Source organism: Phoca vitulina, unplaced genomic scaffold (genome assembly GCF_004348235.1).
Source record: "Phoca vitulina isolate PV1807 unplaced genomic scaffold, GSC_HSeal_1.0 scaffold6, whole genome shotgun sequence".
Classification (NCBI taxonomy): Eukaryota; Metazoa; Chordata; class Mammalia; order Carnivora; family Phocidae; genus Phoca; species Phoca vitulina.
In genome coordinates this window covers 971,927-995,435 of record NW_022589709.1, presented here as the reverse complement: position 1 = coordinate 995,435, position 23,509 = coordinate 971,927, and the positions used below count along the sequence as shown (strand labels likewise).

General features: G+C 49.1%; 1 protein-coding gene across 1 annotated transcript in view; it reads right to left on the bottom strand.

Annotated features, from left to right (window-relative positions):
* LARP1 (La ribonucleoprotein 1, translational regulator) overlaps window positions 1-23,509 on the bottom strand; it is a 54,685-nt gene that overhangs the window by 6,445 nt on the left and 24,731 nt on the right. Inside the window, exons 2-16 of the mRNA XM_032403578.1 lie at window positions 15,674-15,735; window positions 15,361-15,426; window positions 14,220-14,394; window positions 13,145-13,273; window positions 12,862-13,068; window positions 12,600-12,762; window positions 11,576-11,720; window positions 8,301-8,475; window positions 8,009-8,178; window positions 5,818-6,210; window positions 4,749-4,872; window positions 4,418-4,623; window positions 3,863-3,969; window positions 2,872-3,023; window positions 316-460 (exon numbers count right to left, since the gene is read on the bottom strand). Of these exons, the coding sequence (XP_032259469.1) occupies window positions 316-460; window positions 2,872-3,023; window positions 3,863-3,969; window positions 4,418-4,623; window positions 4,749-4,872; window positions 5,818-6,210; window positions 8,009-8,178; window positions 8,301-8,475; window positions 11,576-11,720; window positions 12,600-12,762; window positions 12,862-13,068; window positions 13,145-13,273; window positions 14,220-14,394; window positions 15,361-15,426; window positions 15,674-15,735 (2,419 nt within the window). The remainder of the gene's footprint in view (window positions 1-315; window positions 461-2,871; window positions 3,024-3,862; window positions 3,970-4,417; window positions 4,624-4,748; window positions 4,873-5,817; window positions 6,211-8,008; window positions 8,179-8,300; window positions 8,476-11,575; window positions 11,721-12,599; window positions 12,763-12,861; window positions 13,069-13,144; window positions 13,274-14,219; window positions 14,395-15,360; window positions 15,427-15,673; window positions 15,736-23,509) is intronic.

Here is a 23,509-nt window from a genome sequence, read left to right as displayed (position 1 = left end):
TTACACAAGTGAAGTACTTTTAGGAAAGGCCTCAGGTTTCTGACCATGCTCGCTATCTGTGGGGAAAGGAACTGGAGGCAGGTGGACAGGGATGAGGAGACTTCTCATGATATAACCTTTGACCTCTTTGCATTTTGAACCATGTAAACATTATTACTCATTCAAAAATCATCATCTTTTTATAAAGTATATTTGGGATACACACAAGAGATTTCTGGTTACACTTCTGGAAGCAGACCCACCAGGGACCCCTCACCCCCTGCAAGCACCAGCCAGACCCCAACCCCCCAGCCTGCACCCCCACATGCCACTCACCTGTAGCCTTCTTTGGCATCCTCCAGAGCCAGCTGCTTAAACTCCTCATACATCTTCTTGTTGAAGTGATCTCGGAGGAAGAAGGACCAGAAGCGGAAGAGAGTGTTCATCTCCTGAGACTGGCCAATGCCCAAGCGTTTCCGCTCTGATGGGGGAGGAAGGAGGAAAGACGGATCAGGGTCACACTGCCTGTGATTCAGGGGACAAATGTTCTTGGGCTCAAGGACTTTGGTCCTTTCTCCTATACTCCCTCCCCTCCCAATTCCTTTGCTCATCCCCTGTCCTTTTGGTCTTTGAAGAGACAGTTACTGAGCACTATCCTATGTCAGGCCCTGCTGCTGGGCACTGGACCTGACCTCAACACAAGCAGGTGGCATCAGCTTCTAAACCAGGTCACCGGGGTCTAGCTGTTCACCTCAAATACTCCTGCTCGCAAGCGTAGTTAGAACAAGGAAAAGCATGAACAAATAATTTGGCAATCCAACAACTTATATTCATTACCAATCATTATTATCAGAGTCCTAGAACATTAACAATTACAAAATGGTAACATTAAAAATACACAACACCAAAGCACAAACAACAAAAGAAGAGATATATTTAGTATCATTAAAAAACCTAGGGGCGCCTGGGTGGCTCAGTCGGTTAAGCATCTGCCTTGGGCTCCGGTCATGGTCCCAGAGTCCTGGGATTGAGCCCCACATCAGGCTCCCTGCTCATCAGGGAGTTGGCTTCTCCCTCTGCCTGCCGCTCTGCCTACTATGTTCTCTATCTCTGTCAAATAAATAAGATCTTAAAAAATAATAATAAAATAAAAAACTAAAAACCTCTGTGCTTCAAAGGACACTATCAACAAAGTGAGAAAACAACCCAGAGTGGGAAAAAGTATTTGCAAATCATGAATCTGATAAGGGACTTGTACCTAGAATATATAAAGAACTCTTATAATTTAATAATAAAGACAAATAATCTAGTTAAAAAGTAGGCAAAGGATCTGAATGGACATTTCTCCAAAGATATACAAATGGCCAATAAGCATATGAAAAAAATGTTCAACATGAACAGCTATTGGGGAAATGCAAATGGAAACCACGAGGAGGTATCACCTATCACCTCACACCTATTAGGATAGCTATCATCACAAAGATAGACAACAAGTGTTGGGAGGACGCAGAGCCATCAGAAGCCTCATACTTTCTGTCAGGAACAACAAATGGTAGCCCCGCTTTGGGAAACAGTCTCACAATTCCTCCAAAGGTTAAACACAAGAGTTATCACATGATCCTGCAAATGAAAACCTACGTCCACACAAAAATGGACATGTTCATAGCGGCATTATTCATCATAAACAGAAAGTGGAAATCCAAAGGTCCATCAGTGACAGAGAGACAGACATGACGTGACGTATCCCTCTGCTGGAGTGCCACCAGGGCCAAGGAAAAGAATGAAGCACCGGTGCCACGCTACAACAGAGATGAAGTGTAAGAACAGCATGCTCAGGGAAGAAGCCAGTCACAAAGGACTGCTAATGAGATGACTGTATTGCCAGGAAAAGTCCAGAACGGGCAAGTCCACCCAGACTGGAGGTTGTGCAGGCCTGGGAGGAGCTGCAGGGATGGAGATGGGAAATGACCTGTAAGGGGCACAGGGTTTCTTCTGGTGGTGATGAAAATGTTCTAACATCGATTCCGGGGATAGACATACAACTCTGGAATATACTGGAAGCCACTGCACCATACACTTTAAATGGGTCAACTGTGGAGTATGTGAGTTCTATCTCCATAATGTGGTCACCACACAAGCACACGGGGGAGTAAGGCAGATGAGCGAGCATTTAGCAGCCCTGTGCTGCTAACTGAAAAGGGGTGCGGCAGTTAGCAAGAACTACAGGGGAGCACTAAGACTGCTTCTGAGCATCTTTACAGCCAACCTGACAGAATCCTACAGTTAAGAGACATCTCATTTTGTGATAAAAGGAAACACATGGGAATATCTAGAGATTCTTTCCTTATACCGTCTTCTAAGAGCAGGGGTCAGGAAACTTTTTTCTGTCAAAGACCAGAGTAAATATTTTAGGCTTTATAGGCTTCATATGGTCTCGGTCATAAGTTCCTCTCTTTTTCCTTCATAACCCCTTAAAAATGTAAAAACTGTTCTTAGCTCAGGGACTGTACAAAAATAGGCAGCTAGCTGGATTTGGTCCACAGGCCATGGTTAAGCCACCCCTGGTCTAGAGAATCTATGCCGCCCCATGCACACCCTTTCATGATCAACAGTGGATCACAGTGGACAATAGCTGACTTAGCAGTCATGCCAGAAATAGGTAAACTTTTGATATTTTTTATTATCAATAGAGGAAGATCAAAGAACAGAAATGTTCTCAGTATCAGATTCTTTTAGCCTCCTGTATCCCAAAACTACCCGGCCCGAGTCTAACAACTCCAGTCCTTCTTGCTCTAAGGTCAAGAGAGAGCAGAATCACCTGCTCCACCAGCCCTTAAACTCTGGACTTAAGCAGTGGCCCCAGAGGCTAGGCCCCTCTGCCCCTGTGCTTACCATTAAGGCAGCGCCTACGGTACTTGTGGTAGACGTGTTGTGTGAAGCCATTTTCCTTGAGCAGCTCATGGGAAGGATGCTGGAACTTGGGCAGGGACTGAGGGGTACAGCCATAGCTGCCAACTGCAGGTGTTCCTTCTGAGGGGCTGGAGCTAGAGGCCAGGAGAGAGACGGTGTCACCAGCTTCCCTGGAGCGGTTGGCCATCAGGTGAGGAGGGGCCCCTCTGGTCCATCAGCCAAGCTCTAGCCTCTCAAAGGGCAACAAAGAGCCCTAAGTACTGTGGAAGGCCAACTTACGTCCTTCAGCCCGAATCACTCTTCGAGTCGACCTTTGGTGGGTTTTACAAAGCAGCCACTGAGGCTCAGAGACTGGGAGACTTGGCCTGGGTCATGGACTGTTTTACATCCCAGATCGGCACAATGCCCAAACCCGAGCTTAAAAGCATTTATTTATCCCAAGTTCACATTTAACTTTCTTTGATGAGCTATTATGGGGTAGTCCATCTGTGTTTTCCTTTAACCATGCTATTCTCCATCCGCGCCATCTCTGCAGGGAGGAGAGTGCACAGGACAGGGGCTCCCAAACGTTGCTCTTGAACAGGGAACACCAGGGCAGTTTTCGGGGCAGGGGGGCCTGAACCCTACCCCCAAAAGCTGAGTCAGTGGATCTAGGGTGGGGCCCAGGAATCTGTATTTTTATTTAATGACCTGGCTATCCTGAGGCAGGCAGCAGATATCATCCCTGAAATCAATTCACAGATAATTCTGAGAGAATCTGGTCCCAGGCGGCTGTGACACCACTTCTTTGGGAAAACCTTCCCAGGCTCTGGATTACCTTCTCTAGACTTCTCCAGATTTTTGGATTTAGGTTAACGGTCCCTTTCTTTAATTTACAGACCAAAGAGGTTCCTTCTTCTTGGTCCCATCAACTGCCTGGCTTTCCCGCCCACCCTGCTGTCAGCCTCATCTCTCCTCTCCACCGCGCCGGCACCTGATGGAAGCCGTCCGGGGCCTGTGCTCTCGGGAATCCATCACCCAGCCCACATGACTCTCCAGGGGCGGGTTTGAGCTGTGTCTTGTCTTCCTTTTCCGAGGCATCTGCAAAGGTCAGTCCAGAATTTGCTATTAACTCACAGAACTCTGAGGAACACCAAGCATTTGTAGGACTAAGATCCCCTCATGTGTGTGAGTTATTCACAATTTACAAAGCATTTTCATATCTAGTCTCTCACACGAGGCTCACAGCTCTGAGCCAGGAAATGGTATGCCGATCTGACAGGTGAGGAAATCGAGGCTTGGGAGCCCAAGGATCCACACCTGGTCAATCCTCCTAGGGCCTTATCATGATGACATGGGGCCAACCACCTCCACACCCAGTCCCTCTCCCAGATGTGGCCACTCGATCCTGGGTGGGCCCACCAGCCTAAGAACACAGAGCAGGTCTGGGATTTGGCAGTCTCTTGGTTTAGGCAAGGGAAAGCAGCAAAGCACTGGAACGCGGTTAAGTGAGCCCAAGAGTCTTAGCCCCCCAGCAGGAGCGCCTCACCTTGGCATCTAGCGTCCGTCCTTCTTTCACTACTGGGTAAAACCGTGATGTCTGACTTGAATCTTTGAGCTGCGGTGTCCGGGGAGTGCGGGGGGTCCTGGTATTGCGGTAGTTTGGCGACTCTGGGACAGTGGTTGGTAGAGAACGGGCGATGGTGGAGGGCTCAGGAGCACCAAACAATTTGTTGGCCAGGGCATCAGTGGGGACTGCAGAGAGAGAGCGGGCCAGTGAGCAGGGGTAGGCCTGTGACTGTCTGTACCTGGGAGGCCCCCCGTCAGAGGGCTGTATTTGCCCACCCAGGCTGCGGTCCCAGGTGTCACCCCTCTCTCACCTTGTTGGAAGCGGGGTGGCCCAGGAGGGACCTCCTGGTTGGGATCCACTGGGGGCTCTGGGGTTAGTGTGTCAAACTGCTCCCGGCTGATCATATTGACTTTCTTGAAGTTCTCGACTTCTTGCTGCAGAGGATAAAAGATGGGTGGGGAGACAATGTTAGTAAGAAACTGCCCCAGCCTGTTCAGGAATCAAGACATGCAGGAAGTTGCAGGGGGCAGCTCCCACATCCACATACATGGAATTCTGGTCCCCAGGCTCTCAGCTGCCCCACATCATTCCCCAGCCCCAGTGACCTGGGCACAAGTGTGCCAACCCAGAAGGACTGAGCGCCAGCCCAGCCCTCTTTGCAGCAAGACAGATGAGGAGCTCCCTACAGACCCCTGACTCTGTCTCTCACCTCCACCAAACGCCCTGCTGCTTACTACTACACAGGCTCACCTCACAGAGCTACTCTCTAAAACCCTACAAGTTTTGACTGTTTCCAGACAGCAGTGATTTTTTTTTTAAACCTCTTTTCTCTATCTTCCATACTCAAAACAAGCTCCTGGAAACTTTTATATATAGGCCTGAAAAAAAATTTTTTTTTAAAGATTTTATTTATTTTTTGACAGAGAGCGAACACAAGCAGGGGAAGTGGGAGAGGGAGAAGCAGGCTTCCTGTGGAGCAGGGAGCCCGATGCGGGGCTCAATCCCAGGACTCTGGGATCATGACCTGAGCCAAAGGCAGACACTTAACGACTGAGCCACCCAGGTGGCCCAGGCCTAAATTTTTAAGAAGAGAAGTAACAATCCAATCTCTCTTCTCTTCCCCACTAGTGTGGCTGTCAGGACATTAAACGTGGACGTTCAGGCGGCACAATGATCGCCTCTCATGGTGACACAGCTTACAAAGTGTCTCTACATTTCTCCTCACTTCACGCCCCAGCAGGGTGTCAATTACTACCCCCTTTTCACACAAGAGGATACTGAGACTCTGCCCAAGGGCACACAGCGAATCAGCCTTCCTCTTTCCCATATGTTACAGACCCTCCACGCTCCACCCCCACACTGCTGTGTCCGAGCCTCACCTTGATCTGGGAATACTCAGGTTCAAACTTCTCAGTCCACAGGTCCTGCTCGTAGTAGAAGAGCCCATCGTTAATGACCTTGGCCAGCTCAGCACTCATCTTGGCACGCGAGGTGTGGTTGCCTGTGCGGTCCCCCCCAGGGTGCCGACGCATATAAGGTGGCGTCTGGGTGACAATGAGGATCTTGTTCACATCCCGGTCATCAATCTCATAGTCAGAGTCCTCATCAGACCAGGCGGTGAAGGTGTTCTTCCGCCCATCCATCTGCTCCATCTCCTCGTCAAACAGGAAATCTAGCTCCTCTTGCTCATCCTGCTCCTTGGACATCAGCTGCTGAGAAGGCAGCTGCTGAGGCAGAGAGGTCGTGTGGAGGAACCTGGGCTCCTCTGACTTCTAAAATGGGCAAGATCAAGGATGGGGGGTGAGATCACCAGGGGGTCCTTGGACTAGCCTCTGTAGCTGTTGGCCCAGAGGGAGGCCCTGGCCATGCCAGCGAGCCACAGCTGCCAGCCCTACAGCCAGTCCCCCAGGACTCTTGGTTTCCTCTCTCCCAGCTCACATCACAGACATTCACAATGAGGTGACAAGGCCCCACAGCCACCTGTGCTCTCATTTACCTAGCCTGGGGGTGGGCACACAGCGTAAGTTCTACAGGTTAATCCATCCATTCCATCTATCCAAAATCTCTCCAAGAAAATGGAAGCTTCATCAGGCAGGGGCCAAGGCTGCCTTGCTTCCCATGATATCCTTAGTACTTAGACTGGGACCTAGCAATAGCAGATGCTCGACTGTTTTGATGAGTGAGCAAGAACCCACTGATACAATGCCCTACAGAAGACACAATTCTTGAACTTAAGGCAGCTCACAGTTTGGTGGGAGAAAAGTCAAACAACCAGCCAGCCAAATACAATGTGGTGTTGGTAAAGATTATAAATAAAATTTGTGGACTACACAGGGAGAGGCACTTTACCAAGTAGAGGTGGGAGTGGGAACAGCCTGGGAAGGCTTCCTGGGAGACGTAATTACTGAGGAAGGATGAGCATAAGTAAGCCAGATGAAGGCAGGGACAAAGAGTGTATGAGGCAGAAAGCACAGCATGTTCCAGAGGCAAGAGAAAACAGGGTGCTTTTGGCAAAAAGAAAATATTTTAGAGTGTTGCTAGGATGAATTTATCTAAGACTTTGGGGCAGAAGCATTTGTCCACCTCACAATTTATATCCAAAAAGTCAAGTCCCTGCTTTGCAAAAAGCTTCTCATATAAACTCCAAACCTACTCTCTTTTAAGGCTCAAGATAGGCCAGGTGGGAGCAGGGCTCTAACTCTGGAATAGGGGCTAAGCCTGTCTCCTTTCCAAACCTTCACAGTCTGTAGGCCTGGACCTCATAATGTCCCTGTCCACTGTTTTCGTCATGACTCTGGCCTGATCCCTGACACTCTATGAAGGACCACAGCCAGAAGAAATAGGGAAGTTGGGGTGTGAACAAGAGGGAGGCAGTCACAGTGGCACAATGGAAAAGGGGACAGAGATTTTCAGAGACCCAAAGTCCAAGGTCATCTATGAGGCCTCCTCACAAGCCCCAGACCAAAGAGATCTCCCAAGAGGAGATGGGGAATGGGGCAGATGGGAGTACACATCTGCTCCTCGAAGAGGGGCACCAGTTTTAGTCTGAAATGGAAACACTTCTTGAGGAGTGGACTCGACGTGTACTACTGGCATATTGCTTTACAATTTCTACAAGAGTCTAAGCCCTTCTTTCTTTCATCTGAAGATAGGAACATTGAAGACTTGAGATATTAAACAAGCTTCCCAAGGTCAACAGCCATCAGTGATAGGAGACCTGTGTTCTCGTCTAGACTAACTCTACATCCAGGCAGTGTGTCTGCTCCCTTTCCCTTCGCTCTCCACAGGGCCTGAGTGGCTTATATAGGGGACAACGAGGATTTCCTCCTGTGAAGACTGCCACTCAGGAACTCACACAGCGGGAGCTGTCAGGGGCCACAGGATTTCCTCCTGTGAAGACTGCCACTCAGGAACTCACACAGCGGGAGCTGTCCTGAGAGGTGATCCTCACTGGAAAAGGACATGCGCCCACCAGCTTTCCCGCAGTCCCTGCTGACCTCGGCTCCCATCACAACCCCAGAGCCAGCCGGCCTGTGGGCTGAGCCCCTCTGAGTCCCGGGCCCCACCCACCTTGGGCCGTGCTGGGGACGGCCGCGGCCTCTTCTTCACTTCAATCCAGTTCTCAGAATCCAAGTCAGGCAGGCTGGCAGAGAGGCCCTTGGGCAGCGTCTTTAGGTTGCTGACCTCCTCTGTTTTGGTTGGCACTGGGGTGACTGCACGGGGAGAACCAGGTGCTGACTCTGAAGGGTGGAAAGGTGAGGTCCTCAACCTTCCAGTCCTCCTCCTGATGCCAGCTCTAAGGAGGCCTGCTGGCTGGAGGACAAGGACAACAGGAAGGCACCTACAGGCCAGGAGGACCTACCTGTCTCCTTCTGGTAATGCTGACGGGGCACAAACTCAGGGCAGTTGAGAAGCTGGGAGAAATCGGTCTGGGAATAATCCACTATTGGGGGACCAGGAAGAGGCCATTTCTCCGGCTCCTCCCTCCTGCGGACTTTCTCATCAACGATCTCCACCACCTTGCTGTCCTTTAGGGCCTGCAGGGGAGAAGGAAGGAGACGATGCAGAGAAAAGACTTGGACAGAATGAGGTCTTGGAGGCTGGCAGATGGATGACTGGGCCCCTCGAGCTCAGGTAAGAGTCTGGTGCTGGCAGGGGTATAAGAAAACTGGCACCATCTTCCACAACTGGCAGAGAAACGAGATGTTCAAACTTGTAGGAGGGGACCAACATGGAAAACACACCTGCCCTGTGACCTTGCCACTCTACATCCACTAATTTGCCCCCAGAGAAACAGGGCCATAGACAGATGACATTATGTGTAAGATCTGAATAAAAAGCCATTCACAGAAACACTGTAATATGGAGAAAATTGGAAACTACTCAACTTGCCACCACATAGACAATTTAAAATAAATGATGGCACATCCGTTCAGTGGTATACGACTCAGACATTAAAAAATAGCCTCACATGTGCTGAGGTGGAAAGAGCCATAAAAAAAGCAGGTCTAGGTCAATGTGTCTAAGACGCCACTGGTGTTCGAATTTTTTTTTTTTTAAGATTTTATTTATTTATTTGACAGAGAGAGACATAGCGACGGAGGGAACACAAGCAGGGCGAGTGGGAGAGGGAGAAGCAGGCTTCCCGCTGAGCAGGGAGGGAGCCCGATGCGGGGCTCAATCCCAGGACCCTGGGAACATGACCTGAGCTGAAGGCAGATGCTTAACAACTGAGCCACCCAGGCGCCCCTACTGTTCAAATTTTTAAATAAAAACATACAAACTACATACATATTTTTCTAGGATTCACAGGTAAACTGCTACGGGTGTTTATCTCTAGGAAAAAGGATGAAGAGTGGAGAAGGGAAGAGAGCGGTCTTTAAAATCTTTTTAGTGGAAAGGGGAAACACTTCAACAGCACAACACATGACAACATGCTCTGTCGGTGAGGCCGGGGCAAGAGGCACTCTGCTATACTGCTGGCGGAAGTCACTGACGAAAGGGAACCCAGCAGTCTGCAACTTGCCCCATAGTGCAGTCTTCTCACTTCTAGAAATCTACACCAAAGATACACTGGCAAAAATACGGAAAGATATATATGCAACTCTAAGTAGGAACGAAGTACTATTATGCAGTCAGCTCCCAGATGTATTAAGTGAAAACAAAAGAACAGGTGAAGAAATGCATGCATTACATGTTGCCATCTAACTAACACAGGGGAAGGATACAAATACACTGAGAGGCATTTGCTTATTTTTTTTAATGGAAGGATTCAAAGCAAGTTGCCTATAGGGGAATAAAAGGAGAAAGACGTAAGTGAGAGAATTTTAAGTTGGACTTCTAGGAATATACCGTGTTGACTTTAGAATCATGTAAATGTTTTACCTAAATGCAAAACAAATTAGAAATTAGAGGGGAAAAAGCAATCCCTAAAACTTGAGAGCAAAATGAAACTAACAAAACTAATATACATCAAATTAGGGACATAACTACACAAAGATTATTCCAAGTACTTGAAAATACAGTCATTTGAGTGTATAAGTACAAAAAAACATGTTTTTAGTAGTAGTAGAGATATTATTACGAGAATAAGATATATAAATTCTTGAATAAAAGAAATGAGTAATTATGTTGAGGTCAACAGCAATTAGGACTTGGGTATAGGAGAAAGGAGTATTAGAGATAAAAGATCACTGGCGTTAAGTAAAGACCCTGTAGTCCTAAACTTTAATAGAAAATATCAGTATAATCTCCTGATATATTAAAAAAAAAAAAGGCTCTAAAAACAATGACCAATCAAAGCAGCAACAAACATCCCTATAACTCAGACTGTGTGGTACATCAATACCATTTCCCCAGAAGAGAGGACCTAGAACTCCTTGAAAAAATGGCTTATTCCAGATCTGAGGCAGGAAATGTACCAGATAAACCAGGGTTCCACTAGCCACGGATGGGACAACTGGATTCAGCATATGAACTGCAACGGGTTCAAACAACTGCAGTATGTCTGAATCCACAGGTTGGTGATGATACTAAAAGACATTAAAGCAAAAAACAAAACAAAACAAAAAACAACCAAACAAACCCAAACCCTTGAAAGTTATTGGGGATCAACTCATAATTTTGACAACTGGTTAACAAAGGGAAAGATCAAGCATTTATCCACCCTTTCTGTACAAACCATACCTCTTGGTAACTGAATAGCTGATGAGGCAAAGTTCCTCCTTAAAGAGGTATTCCAGCTAACAAATGAAGACAGATCCATAGAATTAGATTTTCACCATTTCACAATCCCTAATGAAATAACAGGCAGTGATCATCAACAGCAGCTTGCATCACAAGAGAGAACAAATGAAATGCTATGTGCCACCTGAGAGAACATATCATTATCTATAAAGCAGCCTTGACAAAGAAGGGAGGAAAACCCCCCAAACCTGAATCTGATCAGGCCTCTGGATCACCAATTTACAAAAAATTTGGAATACAGAAGAACACATTAGATGACACCACTGTCTCTCTCCCATGAGAAATTAGATAAGATATACAACCCAGTTTATTCAAATAATGAATTGCAAGGAAAAAGAGAGGGGAAGAGGACACTTAGCAAGACAACACATGGGTCTTTTTTGGATCCCGAATCTCATAAAGCACATTTTTTTTTCACAAGTGGGGTGAATTGCAACAGATGGTTTGGATATATTAAGGAATTGTTAGTATCTTTTACATGTGATAATGATATGGTGACTATGTTTTTTACCAGCTATTTATCTTTTAGAGGTAAGTACTGAAACATGGATGAAATGTCAGGTTACCTGAGGTTTTCTGCAAAGTAATTTGGAAGAGGAAACAGATGGGGGATAGATGGAGTAAGACAGGCCATGAGTTGGTAACTGCTGAGGCTGGGCGATGGGTTCATCATACCATTCTGTCTACTTCTGTAAATGTCTGCAATTTTCCACAGTAAGAGGGAGAGAGAGGAGAGAAGGAGGGAGGCAAAGAGGCTGGCCAAGCCTTGAAGCTTTAGCATAAGTCATCAGATGAGGACTTCTCCAGGGTTTTCTGCCAGGGCCCACACTCCAGCTCCATAATAAGGACCTTTCCTTCCCCTGCACCCCAGCCCCAGGGAGGGAGACCTACCGCAAAGATGAGTGAAATGTCAGTGGTAAGGGCCTGCACTCGGTGGAAGGAAGCAATAAGGGTGATGGGAAGGAAACCGTCAGCATCCATTTTCCGTCGCAGGAAGAAGTCTCGCTCTAAATTGTCCACGCTGAAGTAGTACTCGCTAGGTGGAGGGGAGAAGACGGAGGATTGCTGCGTCACTTAGGAGTCGGCCTTTCTCGTCCTGTACACCCCCGCCACCTTACATAGCCTCTGACCCTATCATACGTACAGTATTAAAGGCTGAAAAGAGATGTTATCCTGTCAGGGCTCCCTAACCTCGGGTCAGACCCATTCCCCCCACCCTTCAGCCTCTCTGTATGCCTGCCAAACCCCTCATCCACCTTTAAAACACAGTTCCACTGTTACCGTCACTTTCTCTTCTCCTAAAATACTGCGACACTCTCCTGAAACAATCTACTTCCTTGTATGGCTCCCCCACTGGACTGAGACAATATAGCAAAGTGATTAGGAGCTAGGGTTTTGCCATTAGACAGAAATGGATTCAAATCTGTGCCTTGTTGTTTACTAGCTGTGAGACTCTGGGCAAGTTCCTGGGTCTGTCTGCTCATCTCCGAAATGGAGATAAGTAAGACCCAGCTCATAGGAATAAGTGCAGGATGAAGTAAGACAATGCCTGTAAGCACTTAAGACTGAGCCTCGCCAACAGGGCGAACTCCGTAGGTGTTTGCCAGCATTCTTACCATGCTGCCATTACAAAGAGAAGTGCCAAAGGAGGTGGACTCTGTACATTCCCTCTCCTTTTTGTTGGTGGTAATTTCTAATTTTCTTAAGGCAAATATAGTGTTACTTTTGCAATAAATATTACCTTTATGAAAAATTAGCTCTTAAAGGATGAGCAGCAGTGATCTTTCTTAGCTCCAGCCAGGGGCAGCTGCTGCTGCTAGCACAGCACCAGAAGGACCGGCCCATCCCTACTCTGCCCAGCAGCCATCCTCTGACAGGTCCCCACCCCCTACGAAGAAGGCTCCTGTCCACTCACATCTGCCGCTTGATGTAGTCTTTGAGCAGCTCCTGGTCCACACTGTAAAGCTCAGTGCTGCTGACATTGTCAAAGTAGTAGGTGATGTTGTTCATGTACTTGGGGGTGCGAGGCCCCTCTGCACCATCAAACTTTCGGTAGCCAAACTGGTAGTCAAAATGGGCTACGGGGGAAATGGGTGCCATAAGGGAGGGGAGATCCCTGCCCACCGCCCCCGCCACACTCCCTCGGACATCCCGGAGCCCAAAGGGGCCTCACGTACTTCGAGTGCCACCCCGGCCGCGTCCCCGGCCGCGACCACGCCCCCGTCCACGGCCACGGAAGGAAGCCCGCGCCCCACCAGCCCCATCACTCTTCACACTCGATGTCTCATCCTGGTCGTGCCAGGCAGGCTCCGGTTTGGTCTCTGGTTGCCAGGCTGGGGTGGGGGGGGCCATGGGCACGGGCACGTAGGTGGCAGGCTCAGACCCTATGGGGAGAGGGGCACTGGGTCACGCTTGAGGGTGACCCCCATGCTCAGGCACTCCATAGTGGGCGGTGCATACCTTTGATCTCCCCTCGGTTGGCAGGTGTGTGTCGTGGCTCTGGTGGGCGAGCAGGGCGTGAAACCAGTTTTTCTCTGGGCACTTCAGGCTTCATGTCTATTTGCAACGGAACCCACTTGTGTTTGTTCCCTGGAGGACAGCATGGGGACATGAGGAAGGCTTGAAGGAGAGGTCCCTCCTAGCCATCACTACCCCTGTTACTCCTCTGTCTGGAGCAACAGGTCTGATGCACAATCTGATGACCTTGGGCAAATTCCTTCTCCCACACTGGACCTCATTTTTACCTCTAAAATAAGGAAGCCATGGACCTCAGGGTGACAGACACTCTTGGCTGACTCCTAATATCAGTTTCTCCATGGTCAGAGAACCCCTTTCTGGAGCTGGACACGTGGCTGCCCAAAATCGAGACTGCATTTCCAGGCTCCCTTTAGACACGTGCCAAAATTCTGTCTACGAGAGCTATGTGAAAGTAGTCAATTCCAGGTTGAGTCCTTCAAAGGGAGCTACTCTCCCCTTTTTCCATTCCTGCTAGCTGGAATGAGAAGGAAAGAGTGAGCCACCTTGGATGAGAAGAGCCAACATACCACCACAAGATGAAAGGAAAATGAAATGAAATGGTTGCCATTCTAGGGCTGGCCTACTTAGACCCAGCTGTCAGGTGAGAGAAAGAAACGTCTATATTGTTTAAAACACTGTTACTTTGAATCTCTGTTAGAGCAGCCAACCTGTAACCCTAAACACCTTAGCCAAGGCAATGAACTCTTGTCTTCAAACAGAATCTTACATGGGACAGCAATACAGCAAGACACACTGATTATTCTGAGTCAGGGACCTCATCTGTTCTGTGCACTGCTAGAGCCCAACTGCTGAGAACAGGGCCTACCGGATGCTTGTTAAGTAACAGAAGGAACGGACAGACGGAAGGCAGAAGTGAAGGCTGCTAGCCCAGTGGCCTACGTCAGTCAACCTCCCAAGGACTTCTCAGGGCTCTGGAAACTCGTCCAGCAACCCCGAGTTCAGACACTTCACAGTTCTGCCTGCCGCTTCTCCCCAAGCCCTGCTGCAAGCCACTCACCTTTCTTCTTCTGGCCCCCTCGCTGGCAGTCCTCATCCCCATTCTTCTCCTCCCCAGATTCATCCGACTTGGTTTTCGGGCTCTCTTTACTATCGCTCCCCTCTCCTTTCTCCTGTTCCTTCATGTCCTTTTTGGGTGGCAGCTTACGGGCAGGCTGGGACTTGTGGGACTGTGGCTGCAGGGGGAAGCAGAGGAACAGGGAGGTGGGGTGAATCTGAGAGCCTCCTGGGATGGACAGGAGGGAACCCCCGCCACTAGAAAGACAGGGCAGAGGCGCTGGAGCATGCAACAAGGAGTTGGACTAGACGGAGTCTAAGGTCCCGTTTTTACGCCTAAGATGCTTCCACCGGGAAGTGTGGTCAAACACGCAGCAGGTGGGACGCACCATCTTCCTTGAGTCTAAGGGACAGAAACAACCCTCAGGACACAGGGGTGAGGCCCACGGGGGCCAGATATATTTATCCCCCCACAAGACCATACCGTCCCGGTAGTCTGTGGGATGGAAGAAATGCTAGCCCTTGGCTTGTCCACAGCAACCCTGTCTGTGAGCTGAAGGCCAGCAGCCACAGCTAGTGAGGGATCTAGGCCATGAGCCCAGAACAAAAGCACCCGAAAGCGAGGAGTTCCCCCTGTGCTGGCACTGACGAGTGCTACACAAGTGTCCCTGAGACACATGGTCTAGAGGTGGGTACCTGGCCTAATGGCCACTCTCCTGCTTCACTCACTGGCAACCCAAGTACAGCTGATGGAGAACACAAGCTCCGGAATAATGTAACACACTTGACTTCCGATCCCCACTTGACCGTCAAGGGCTGGTTATGAGCCTCTCCCAAGGGCTCAGAGTTATTACCTTCAGTGGCCTCATCTGTAAAACGGGAATTACTGAAGGACCTATCTCTAAGTCACTGTGAGGGATAGGTGAAACGGTAAGTAGCACTTGGCAGTTCCTGGCATACAGCAAGGGCTCAAATGATGATGATTCTTAGCGATTTCAGTGCTGCCATCTTATACCAACCACTCCTCTTAAAAAACTGAGAAAAAACCAGGAAAGGTAAGATCCAAGGCTCTGAGAACTTAAAAGAAGCCAAATGTGTATATGTCCACAGCATTCAAACCTGCCCATTCTTCCCCAGAGACGCACCTGTACGCTCTTGTGGGCTATCTCTCCAGGTGTGGGCCAGTTGATTGCATCTCCAAAGTCACCAACCTGCAAGACACATTCTATGAGGGCCCTGGGGTGGCCTTGTCTCTGCCATTCAGCCCCTCAATCAACATACCATTCCCGCAAGAGATCAGAAGCCACAATCAGTCTGTCCACTAGGATCATCCACACTGGAGGCCCAGACGGGGCTCCCCTGCTATTGAGAGCATACAGAACTACCTCGAAGTTCAGAAGAGGCCACACCACCTCTTTCTTCAAGAAGTCCCCTTAGGTTGCCCGCTCCACTCCTTACCTTGCTGCCTTTGCGCTGTTTAGGAACTGCTGCCCTCACCACCTTGGCTGGAGCAGAATGTTCTGTGGGAACAAGAAGGGAGAGACGGTTAGGCAAAACCCATGGAGGGGCCACCACTAGCTCCTCGCCCTCATTACCACCCCTACTCCATCAAGCAACCTGCAGGTTTCCAAAGGAGGAAGACATGGTGAAGAGGGGAAGGACACATGCTCAACCACCAGTAACAACCGTACCAGCCTCTCTTGGAAGAAATCATGGAAAGTGAGATCATAGAAACAATCAGCAGCCAACACCCCGGGAACTCAACTCTGAGGCAGAAGGGCCCTCCCAGCTCTGTACCCTCCTATAAAGAGGGCCCTGAGCCCTGGAGAGGGTAAGTCCGTGGCAGACTGGGGCCATGCCAGAGCTGGCTCTATAATGAAGGCTCCCTAATCCCAGCAGATTCCATAAAGGAAGGATCTGAAAGGCCTTCTCTAGCTCTAACACTGTGGAAGTCTGTGAATAAGCAGACCTGGGGGCGCCTGGGTGGCTCAGTTGGTTAAGCGACTGCCTTCGGCTCAGGTCATGATCCTGGAGTCCCAGGATCGAGTCCCGCATCGGGCTCCCTGCTCGGCAGGGAGTCTGCTTCTCCCTCTGACCCTCCCCCCTCTCATGCTCTCTCTCTCTCATTCTCTCTTTCAAATAAATAAATAAAATCTTTAAAAAAAAAAAAAAAAAAAAAAGCAGACCTGGGCTAGTGATCATGGGAAAGGCAAGATAAAAACCCTGAGCTGGCAATCAAGTCCAGGGCTCTCTTCTAAGCCTCCCATCCCCCCAGTGGGGCCAGCTCTGTCCTCAATGACCTGCAGTCAACAGAAGGGCTAGCCACTCAGGAAAGACTCTCTGCTCTCCAAGTTCCCAAAGCAAAAGTGAGACCCACTTGACTCAATGGTCCTACCTTTAGGAATTTATCCTAATCACACAAATTAGATGAGTGCTTAAGAGTTATGTAAAAAGATGTCGTCCATAACAGAAGTGCTATTTCTAACTTCAAAAAATTGAAAACCTGCATGTCCAACAGCAGAAACCTGGCTAAAGAAATTAAAGTTTAACAATTTTTAGTCATTAAAAAGATAATGCTCTCTACCAGAGATAAAAGATATGAAAAGATAAACACAATAAATGAGAAGACTTGCAATCCTATTTTTATAAAGCAAATAAAAAACATGTATATTTAGGGGCGCCTGGGTGGCTCAGTAGGTTGAACATCTGATTCTTGGTTTCAACTCAGGTCATGATCTCAGAGTTGTGAGCCTCACATGCTAAGGGGGGAGTTTCCTTGAGATTCTCTATCCCTCTCCCCCCTGCCCCTCCCCCTGCTTTCTCTCTCAAATAAATATTTTTTAAAAGCCCCATGTATATGCACATATACACAAATAGGAATATCTGGAAGGCCATATAACCAAATATTATCAGGAGTAAAGTAGTATGTTAACAGTGATTTAATTCTGCTTGGAATTTTCCAGTCATTTCAACAAAGACATGGGCTTTAAAAAAAAAAAAATTTTTTTTTTAAGGAAGTAACTCTAATAGGTCTGGTCCCTTCTACACCTACACTTATTTTCCAAACACACTTCTGAAGAACAAGGGTTTCTGAACCCTGCCACCCTCAGAGACCCATGGGAAAAGGTACATCCTGAGGCTCTGCTCACCCACTTCTCTCGCACTTTGCCTCCACTGTTGGCCAACCATGCCAAGACAAGAGCTGCCCTGTCCCTGAATAGAGATATCTGCCTAGCTGGCCTCAAAAGGAATTTTCTATTCCTTGAACAGACCCATGTTCTCTTAATGAGCAGAGAGAGTCCCTGACTCCTGTGAGGCCACAGCACTCTTGGTTTTCAAACCCTACCAGAGCCACTGCCCCCTCAAGATATCCCACATGCCTTCTAAAAGCTGGAGCTATGGAACCCAGCTCACAGCATCTTCCATCCTCAGTGCCAGACAGGGGAAACCCAGAAAATCTCTTACTCCCAAGAGGATGAAGCTCATAGGACCGGGGAGCTACTATGCACCTACTTCCTTGCCAATCCTGGGTGCCCCAGAGAAGTCTACCACCACCCAGGTCCCAGACGAGGCTGCTGCTTAGAACCAGGACCCGGAGGAAGCAGCTGCTGCAGGTGACTACACCGGAGTTATGGCAATAATCACTTCTCCAGGGACCCATGCTCCAGCCCCCAACAACACTCCCCGCATGCTATCAGGACAAGAGCAGGCCAAGGGCCTGCAACTTCAAGTTCATTAACAAGAAGTGGGAAAGGAGAATCAGGCTCAGAGGTGAGGTGTTCCTGAAGACTTTTCTTGAAAAGATGAGGCTAAGTTTTTCAGGTCATTGTCTGTTTCTTCTAATAAAAATAAAAATAATAAAAACTCTTAAAATTGGGAAGAGTCATATCCTGTGATCACCCTGCCCGACATTTCATTCACCAAGATCACAAAGGGACATGTAATGTACTGAAAGTTGGGTCTCCAATTAATGGGAGAGCCATCCTGCCACTAAAAGACCATACTGATTCCCTATTCCCTCACCAACCCCAAGATGACCGAGGGAATACAGCTAGTCTGGGCATACACAGGAATATTCTTCAAGTAGTTCTGTGTAGAGTTTGTTGAAAAAGCCCCATGTCTAGCTAGCCTCCCTCTGCCCCCAGGACCCATAGTGCCCTGCTCTTGCTCTGCTCGCAGCTAGAGCCTCAGGCTGCCCCTACGCCAAGAAGGACAGAGTCTCCTAGAGAGACAGAAGAGTCCACTAGGGAGACAGAACTACTTCTGCCTTTCTGTAGAATTCCTAGATCTGTTAAAATCCTGTGGGGCCTAGGAGAAGCCGGGAAGGCTCAAGTGCATTGCTGTCAGGCCCTGCGGGAGACTAGAAAAAAGACTAGGCTTTCTGACTTCAATTACACATCCCTTTCTGGGTCCCTCCGCCCCCGCCATCCTCCTTTCACCAGGCAACCAACCAACACACACTCTCTCTCCAGCTCCACAATATACACAGGGCTTGGCATCTGAAATGGCTCCCAACGAAAACCAATCCTTTGTGCAGGTGCCAGTCCCCACGTCCAGCATCATCCCAGCCAAAACAGGGAACAAGCCCCCTCCTCCGCCTCTGCATTCTGACACGTGTGCCAGCTGACCCACACCCAGCTCAGCAAACACTAAACTCACCACCCTGCACCTGCCCAAGGAAACAGAGAAGGTTAGAGCAGCAAAAAGGACCATGGTTCTAAGCCCCTCTGCTTGCAGATAGGGAACCGAGGCCCTAGAGGGGCCTCCCTAGGGAAGAGCCAGGGTGAGAGCCGGAAGTCCCAACTCTCTTGGTTCAAGTGCTCTTCCGGCTTGCCACAAATCCCACGTGTCCACTGGTAGGGTCAATACTCCTTCCTGGTGCCATCTTAGGGCCCTTCCCCAGTGTATCCCGGTAAACAGAGTTATTGAAGGCTGGGAGAGGTTCTCAGGTACTGAGGGAGGTAGAAGTGTGGTGAGGCAGGACCTACTTGAGGCCCACCATTCTAAGGGAGCAGGATGGCAGAGAGAGGCCCCAGGAGGACCTGCCTCCTTGATTAAGGCAAGTCCGGGGCTAACAGGTATCTGGAAAAGAAGAAAAGCCACTTTCTGTCCCATAGGACCATCTTCAGCCAGGAGTCAGTAGTGATTCTAGTTCCAGGGGGTCAAGGGGCTTCCTAAATATACACGTGCATTTGGGTATTAAATGAAGCCCACCAGAACCTCTCTATGTGTGGTTGTGGTCATAGAGGTAGAACACCAGGAGACTATCTGCATGGCCAACTCACTATTTTCACTTCAGATTGAGTGCTGCGGACCAGGGGAGCTAACCCACCACGGCTAATGCAGGATACCAGGAAACGAGGTAGGCCAAAGGTGGGTGCTGAGGGTGGGCAGGGCAGAGTGCAGCTCCCGTGCAAAGTGGAGTGGCTGCCCACACCACACTGTCTAACCCTCTCAGATTCGCTCTCTCCGCCTCAACTGTCACCCCTGCATTCAAAGACGGTCTAGGAACGCAGACAGCCCATTGTAACGACATGCACTTTGGTATCTACTGCACATACTCTGCCCCCGGAGAACCCCTCTGAACTGGTTTCCTCATCTCTAAGACTGAAGTCCTAATTATCTCATAGCGCCGCCGTGACAGTCACATGAACAGAGCATAAGAGTGCCCAGCACACAACAAATGCGAAGTATGTCAATTCAGATTCACGCAAAAAGTTTACTATTTTTCCAAGTAATCCTCATCCTCATCATTAAAAAAGAAAAAAAAAACCCATCAAATGATCTCTCAACATGAAAAGAATCAGAATGTGTGGAGAAAAACTCCTGGGCATCAATTGGCTCAATTCACTGATTCAGATTTGAAATGCCACCCCCCTCCCCCCGGACTCCAGCCTGCCTTTCTTCCGGACACCACCCTCTATAGACAGGCTGGGCTCCAGGGCAGGTTTCCCCAGGAAAGAGGAAAGAAAGAGGGGGAAATTCACCACAAGTCCCTGGGGAGGCTTTGGTATAAGCCCCTGCCATGCTAGAGGAAGGAAGAGCATAGGGAAGGCTTGGAGTTCTGACTTCAATTACACATCCCTTTCTGGGTCCCCTCCCCGCCATCCTCAATTTTTTACTCAGCGTGGAAGGAAGAGAGCCTGGCCTCGAGGAGTATCTCTCAGCCTACAAAGGGACCAAACCCATAAACACCTGGTATAAAGCCAGATAAAACAAACACACACATTTTCTATATTGTCTTGTTCTAGAAAGATCCTAATGCTACTGATCCTTTGCAATAAAAGCAACCTAGAGGGGCCACATCTAGGAGATCTAAAGAGCAAAGACTTGGTCAACCAGTGAGAAACTAGGGGGGTTTTAGGGGGAGAAGGCACATGTAGTCAAACTCATCAGATCGTGGTAAAAAGAACTGTAAGAGGGAGAAGCTGGAAATGAAATTGGGGGACAAACGTGGGTAAAAGGTGAGACCAGGCTGGGCCAGATGGGAGAAAGCCTGTAGGACTGAATGGGTGGCCAGAGATTTCAGCCTCAGTGCCAGCAGAATGGGGAAGGCCTAATGTTTATTTTGGGGCTGGCACCATTTCCTGGAGATTGGCATCTGAAAAGGTTAAGTTTACCCTGACTGGAAAGAACTTCTACTTTGGGGAACAAGGGAATTTATTAGGCTACATAGGGGCTGCATTACTTGAGTTCACACTCACCTACCTGTGGACCTTTATCTGGCCATTAGATCAATCTCCTTGGGGAGCCCTCTCAGACCGCAAGTCAAGTGCCCTTGCTCCATGCTCTCTCAGCTCTGTAACCCTCACCCCCTGATTATGTGGCTCCTTGAGGGCAGGAACCAGGCTGTTTTGATAGCAGTAATCCCGGTGTCTAACTCAGGGCCTGGCAACACAGCTGATATTTGCTGAATGAACAGCAAGTTCACAAACCCATCTCCTTCCACGATTGCACACCAAAGAAAAGAGACTTTGCTTTCCAAGTGCTAATTCCCAAGGCTATAGCCTCAACCCTCTCACCTCTAGTCAGAGCTCTCCCCAGGCAGAGAAAGAAGTAACCTAGGCACTGCTGGCTTCCAGAGGAACCCCACGCCCAGCCCTGCCTTGACTCTGAGGCACCCAATTATCCGAAATCAGGGCTGGGTCCTAGCACTTGTATAACCTTGGGGGGCACTACCTCCCATCCTCCCTGAACCTCACCTTCCTCAACGGAACAAAAGGTAGTAACATGAGGTTTAGAGGTATGACAGGAGAGAAGGCAAGACCTCAACCACAGAGATTGCTCATCTAAGCAGAAGAGATGCTAGCCACAAGCTGTGGTCGTAATATTAGCAAGTGCATATGGTATGTAGTAAGCCCTTACTAGATGCCCTGCATTGTTGTAACACTGAGCTAGTTTCTCTAATTGGTCTCATTTTATAAATGAGGAAACCAAGGCACAGGGTGGAAAGATTATTTGCCAAAGATCACAACCAGCAAGAAGTAAAACAGAATTTGAAGCCAAGCAGTCTGACTCTAAAACCTGTGCTCTTAACCACTAGGAGGAGAGTTCAAGTTACCTCCTCATTGTGGCCAACAGGGCAGGCCCTCTGGGAGGGATGCAAGGGTATCATTCGATACACTGGAGAAAACCAAGGCCCACTGCAGGAAAACCTAAGGTCATAGAGCAGGGCAAGTAAAACTCCCATGACCGGATGCCAACAACCTGACAATTCCCCTCTCCCTACACAGAGACAGGCAAGGGAAACTGCCACCAAGCATGCAGCTGAAGTCCCTACTTCTGGCACCCCAGCAGCCCTGGTGAGGAAAGATGCACTGCTTCCGGGCCCACCTCCCAGTTCTTCCACTCCTGCCTCTGCCCCAATGCAATGAGGTTCCAGCTGACATAGATTCTGCCCCCACACTCAGCCTCCCAATATGGGGAAGGCCACCACTATCTGCATGAGCAGCCTGGGACCCGACTGCAGAAGGCAGCAAAACCATCTAAGAGGATGGTGAGGCAGGAGGAGTCTGGGTTGGGTGACATCGCCCACCTGTGCTCATCCCTCCTACGCCAGCCCAGGGGCAGAGTCTGAAAACCTGGTATATTCTCAGCTATCACACACCCTGGCGATGGGGTAGAGTCATGGAGGAGGAGTCTGGGGACCACAGGCCTCTCATCCCATCTCCATTCGCCCCAGCAGCCCTTAGGCAGAAACCTTCTACAGAGTAAAAGGAATGCTAACTTCCTCCCCCTGCTCACCAGTTCCTGCTGCTGCCATTGCCATCACTCCTCGAAGACCTCTCTCTGCCCAGCCCTCCCACCCCAACTCCACCAGACCTGAGGACGAAACACAGAAAGGGGCTGGAGGGCATCCCTGTGTGGAGGTTTGGGGGTGTGGGGAGCCTTCAGAACATCAGACCATCTTGAGGCTCCACTCAAAAGAAGCTGCTGGCCACAGTCTGTGACCCTTGATCTGGGAGGAGGGGCAGGGCCGCTGGGCTCCAGTCACATGGTGCTGCCTGGCCTGGCCCAGGCCCATCCCCAGTGGACTATCTTTAGCCTGTGGTGACCCGGGCAGCCTGGTGCCCCCCCCCCCACCAGACATGGACCTTGCCCCTAAGGCTGGTGCTAGCCCCTAAAGTCCTGCCCACAAGCTAATAATCATCACAGCTGAAACACAGAAGTACCAAGTGCTAGCACCCTAACCCAGCCTTTCTGAAGAGCACATTTGGTTCTAGTTGTAAGAGTAGTAATAACAACCCCCGGTTTACTGGGTGCTAGTCTAAGTTGCTTTGTATGTGTGATTTTACTAAGCTGCCTCTAAAAGACACTAATATTCCAGTTACTCAGAAAACAAAATGGAGGAAAGGGACTTGCCTAGTATATATTCTATATGACATTACTCACAGAACTCCGCATTAATTTCAGATTTCTTCCAAGGAAGTCTTCCCTGTGAGTGCCCAATGTAAAGAGCTATCCAACTAGCAACTCTGGAGCAAATTCTAATTGACTATAACTTGGGGTCTTCAGAGCCACCCCCGGAAATGGTTGTATCTGTATCTCAACCCCACTAATCACTTACTGAGGCCATATTACATCCTTGCAAGTTGTTTTTTTGTTTGTTTTTTAAGATTTTATTCATTTACTTGACAGAGAGAGAGTGGCAGGCAGAGGGAGAGGGAGAAGCAGGCTCCCGGATGAGCAGAGAGCCCGATGTGGGGCTCAATCCCAGGAACCTGAGCCCTAACAGCTCCAGCCCTGCAGGCTGGGTATACTTGGCAAAGGGCAACTCCACAGAAGTGGAAGAGA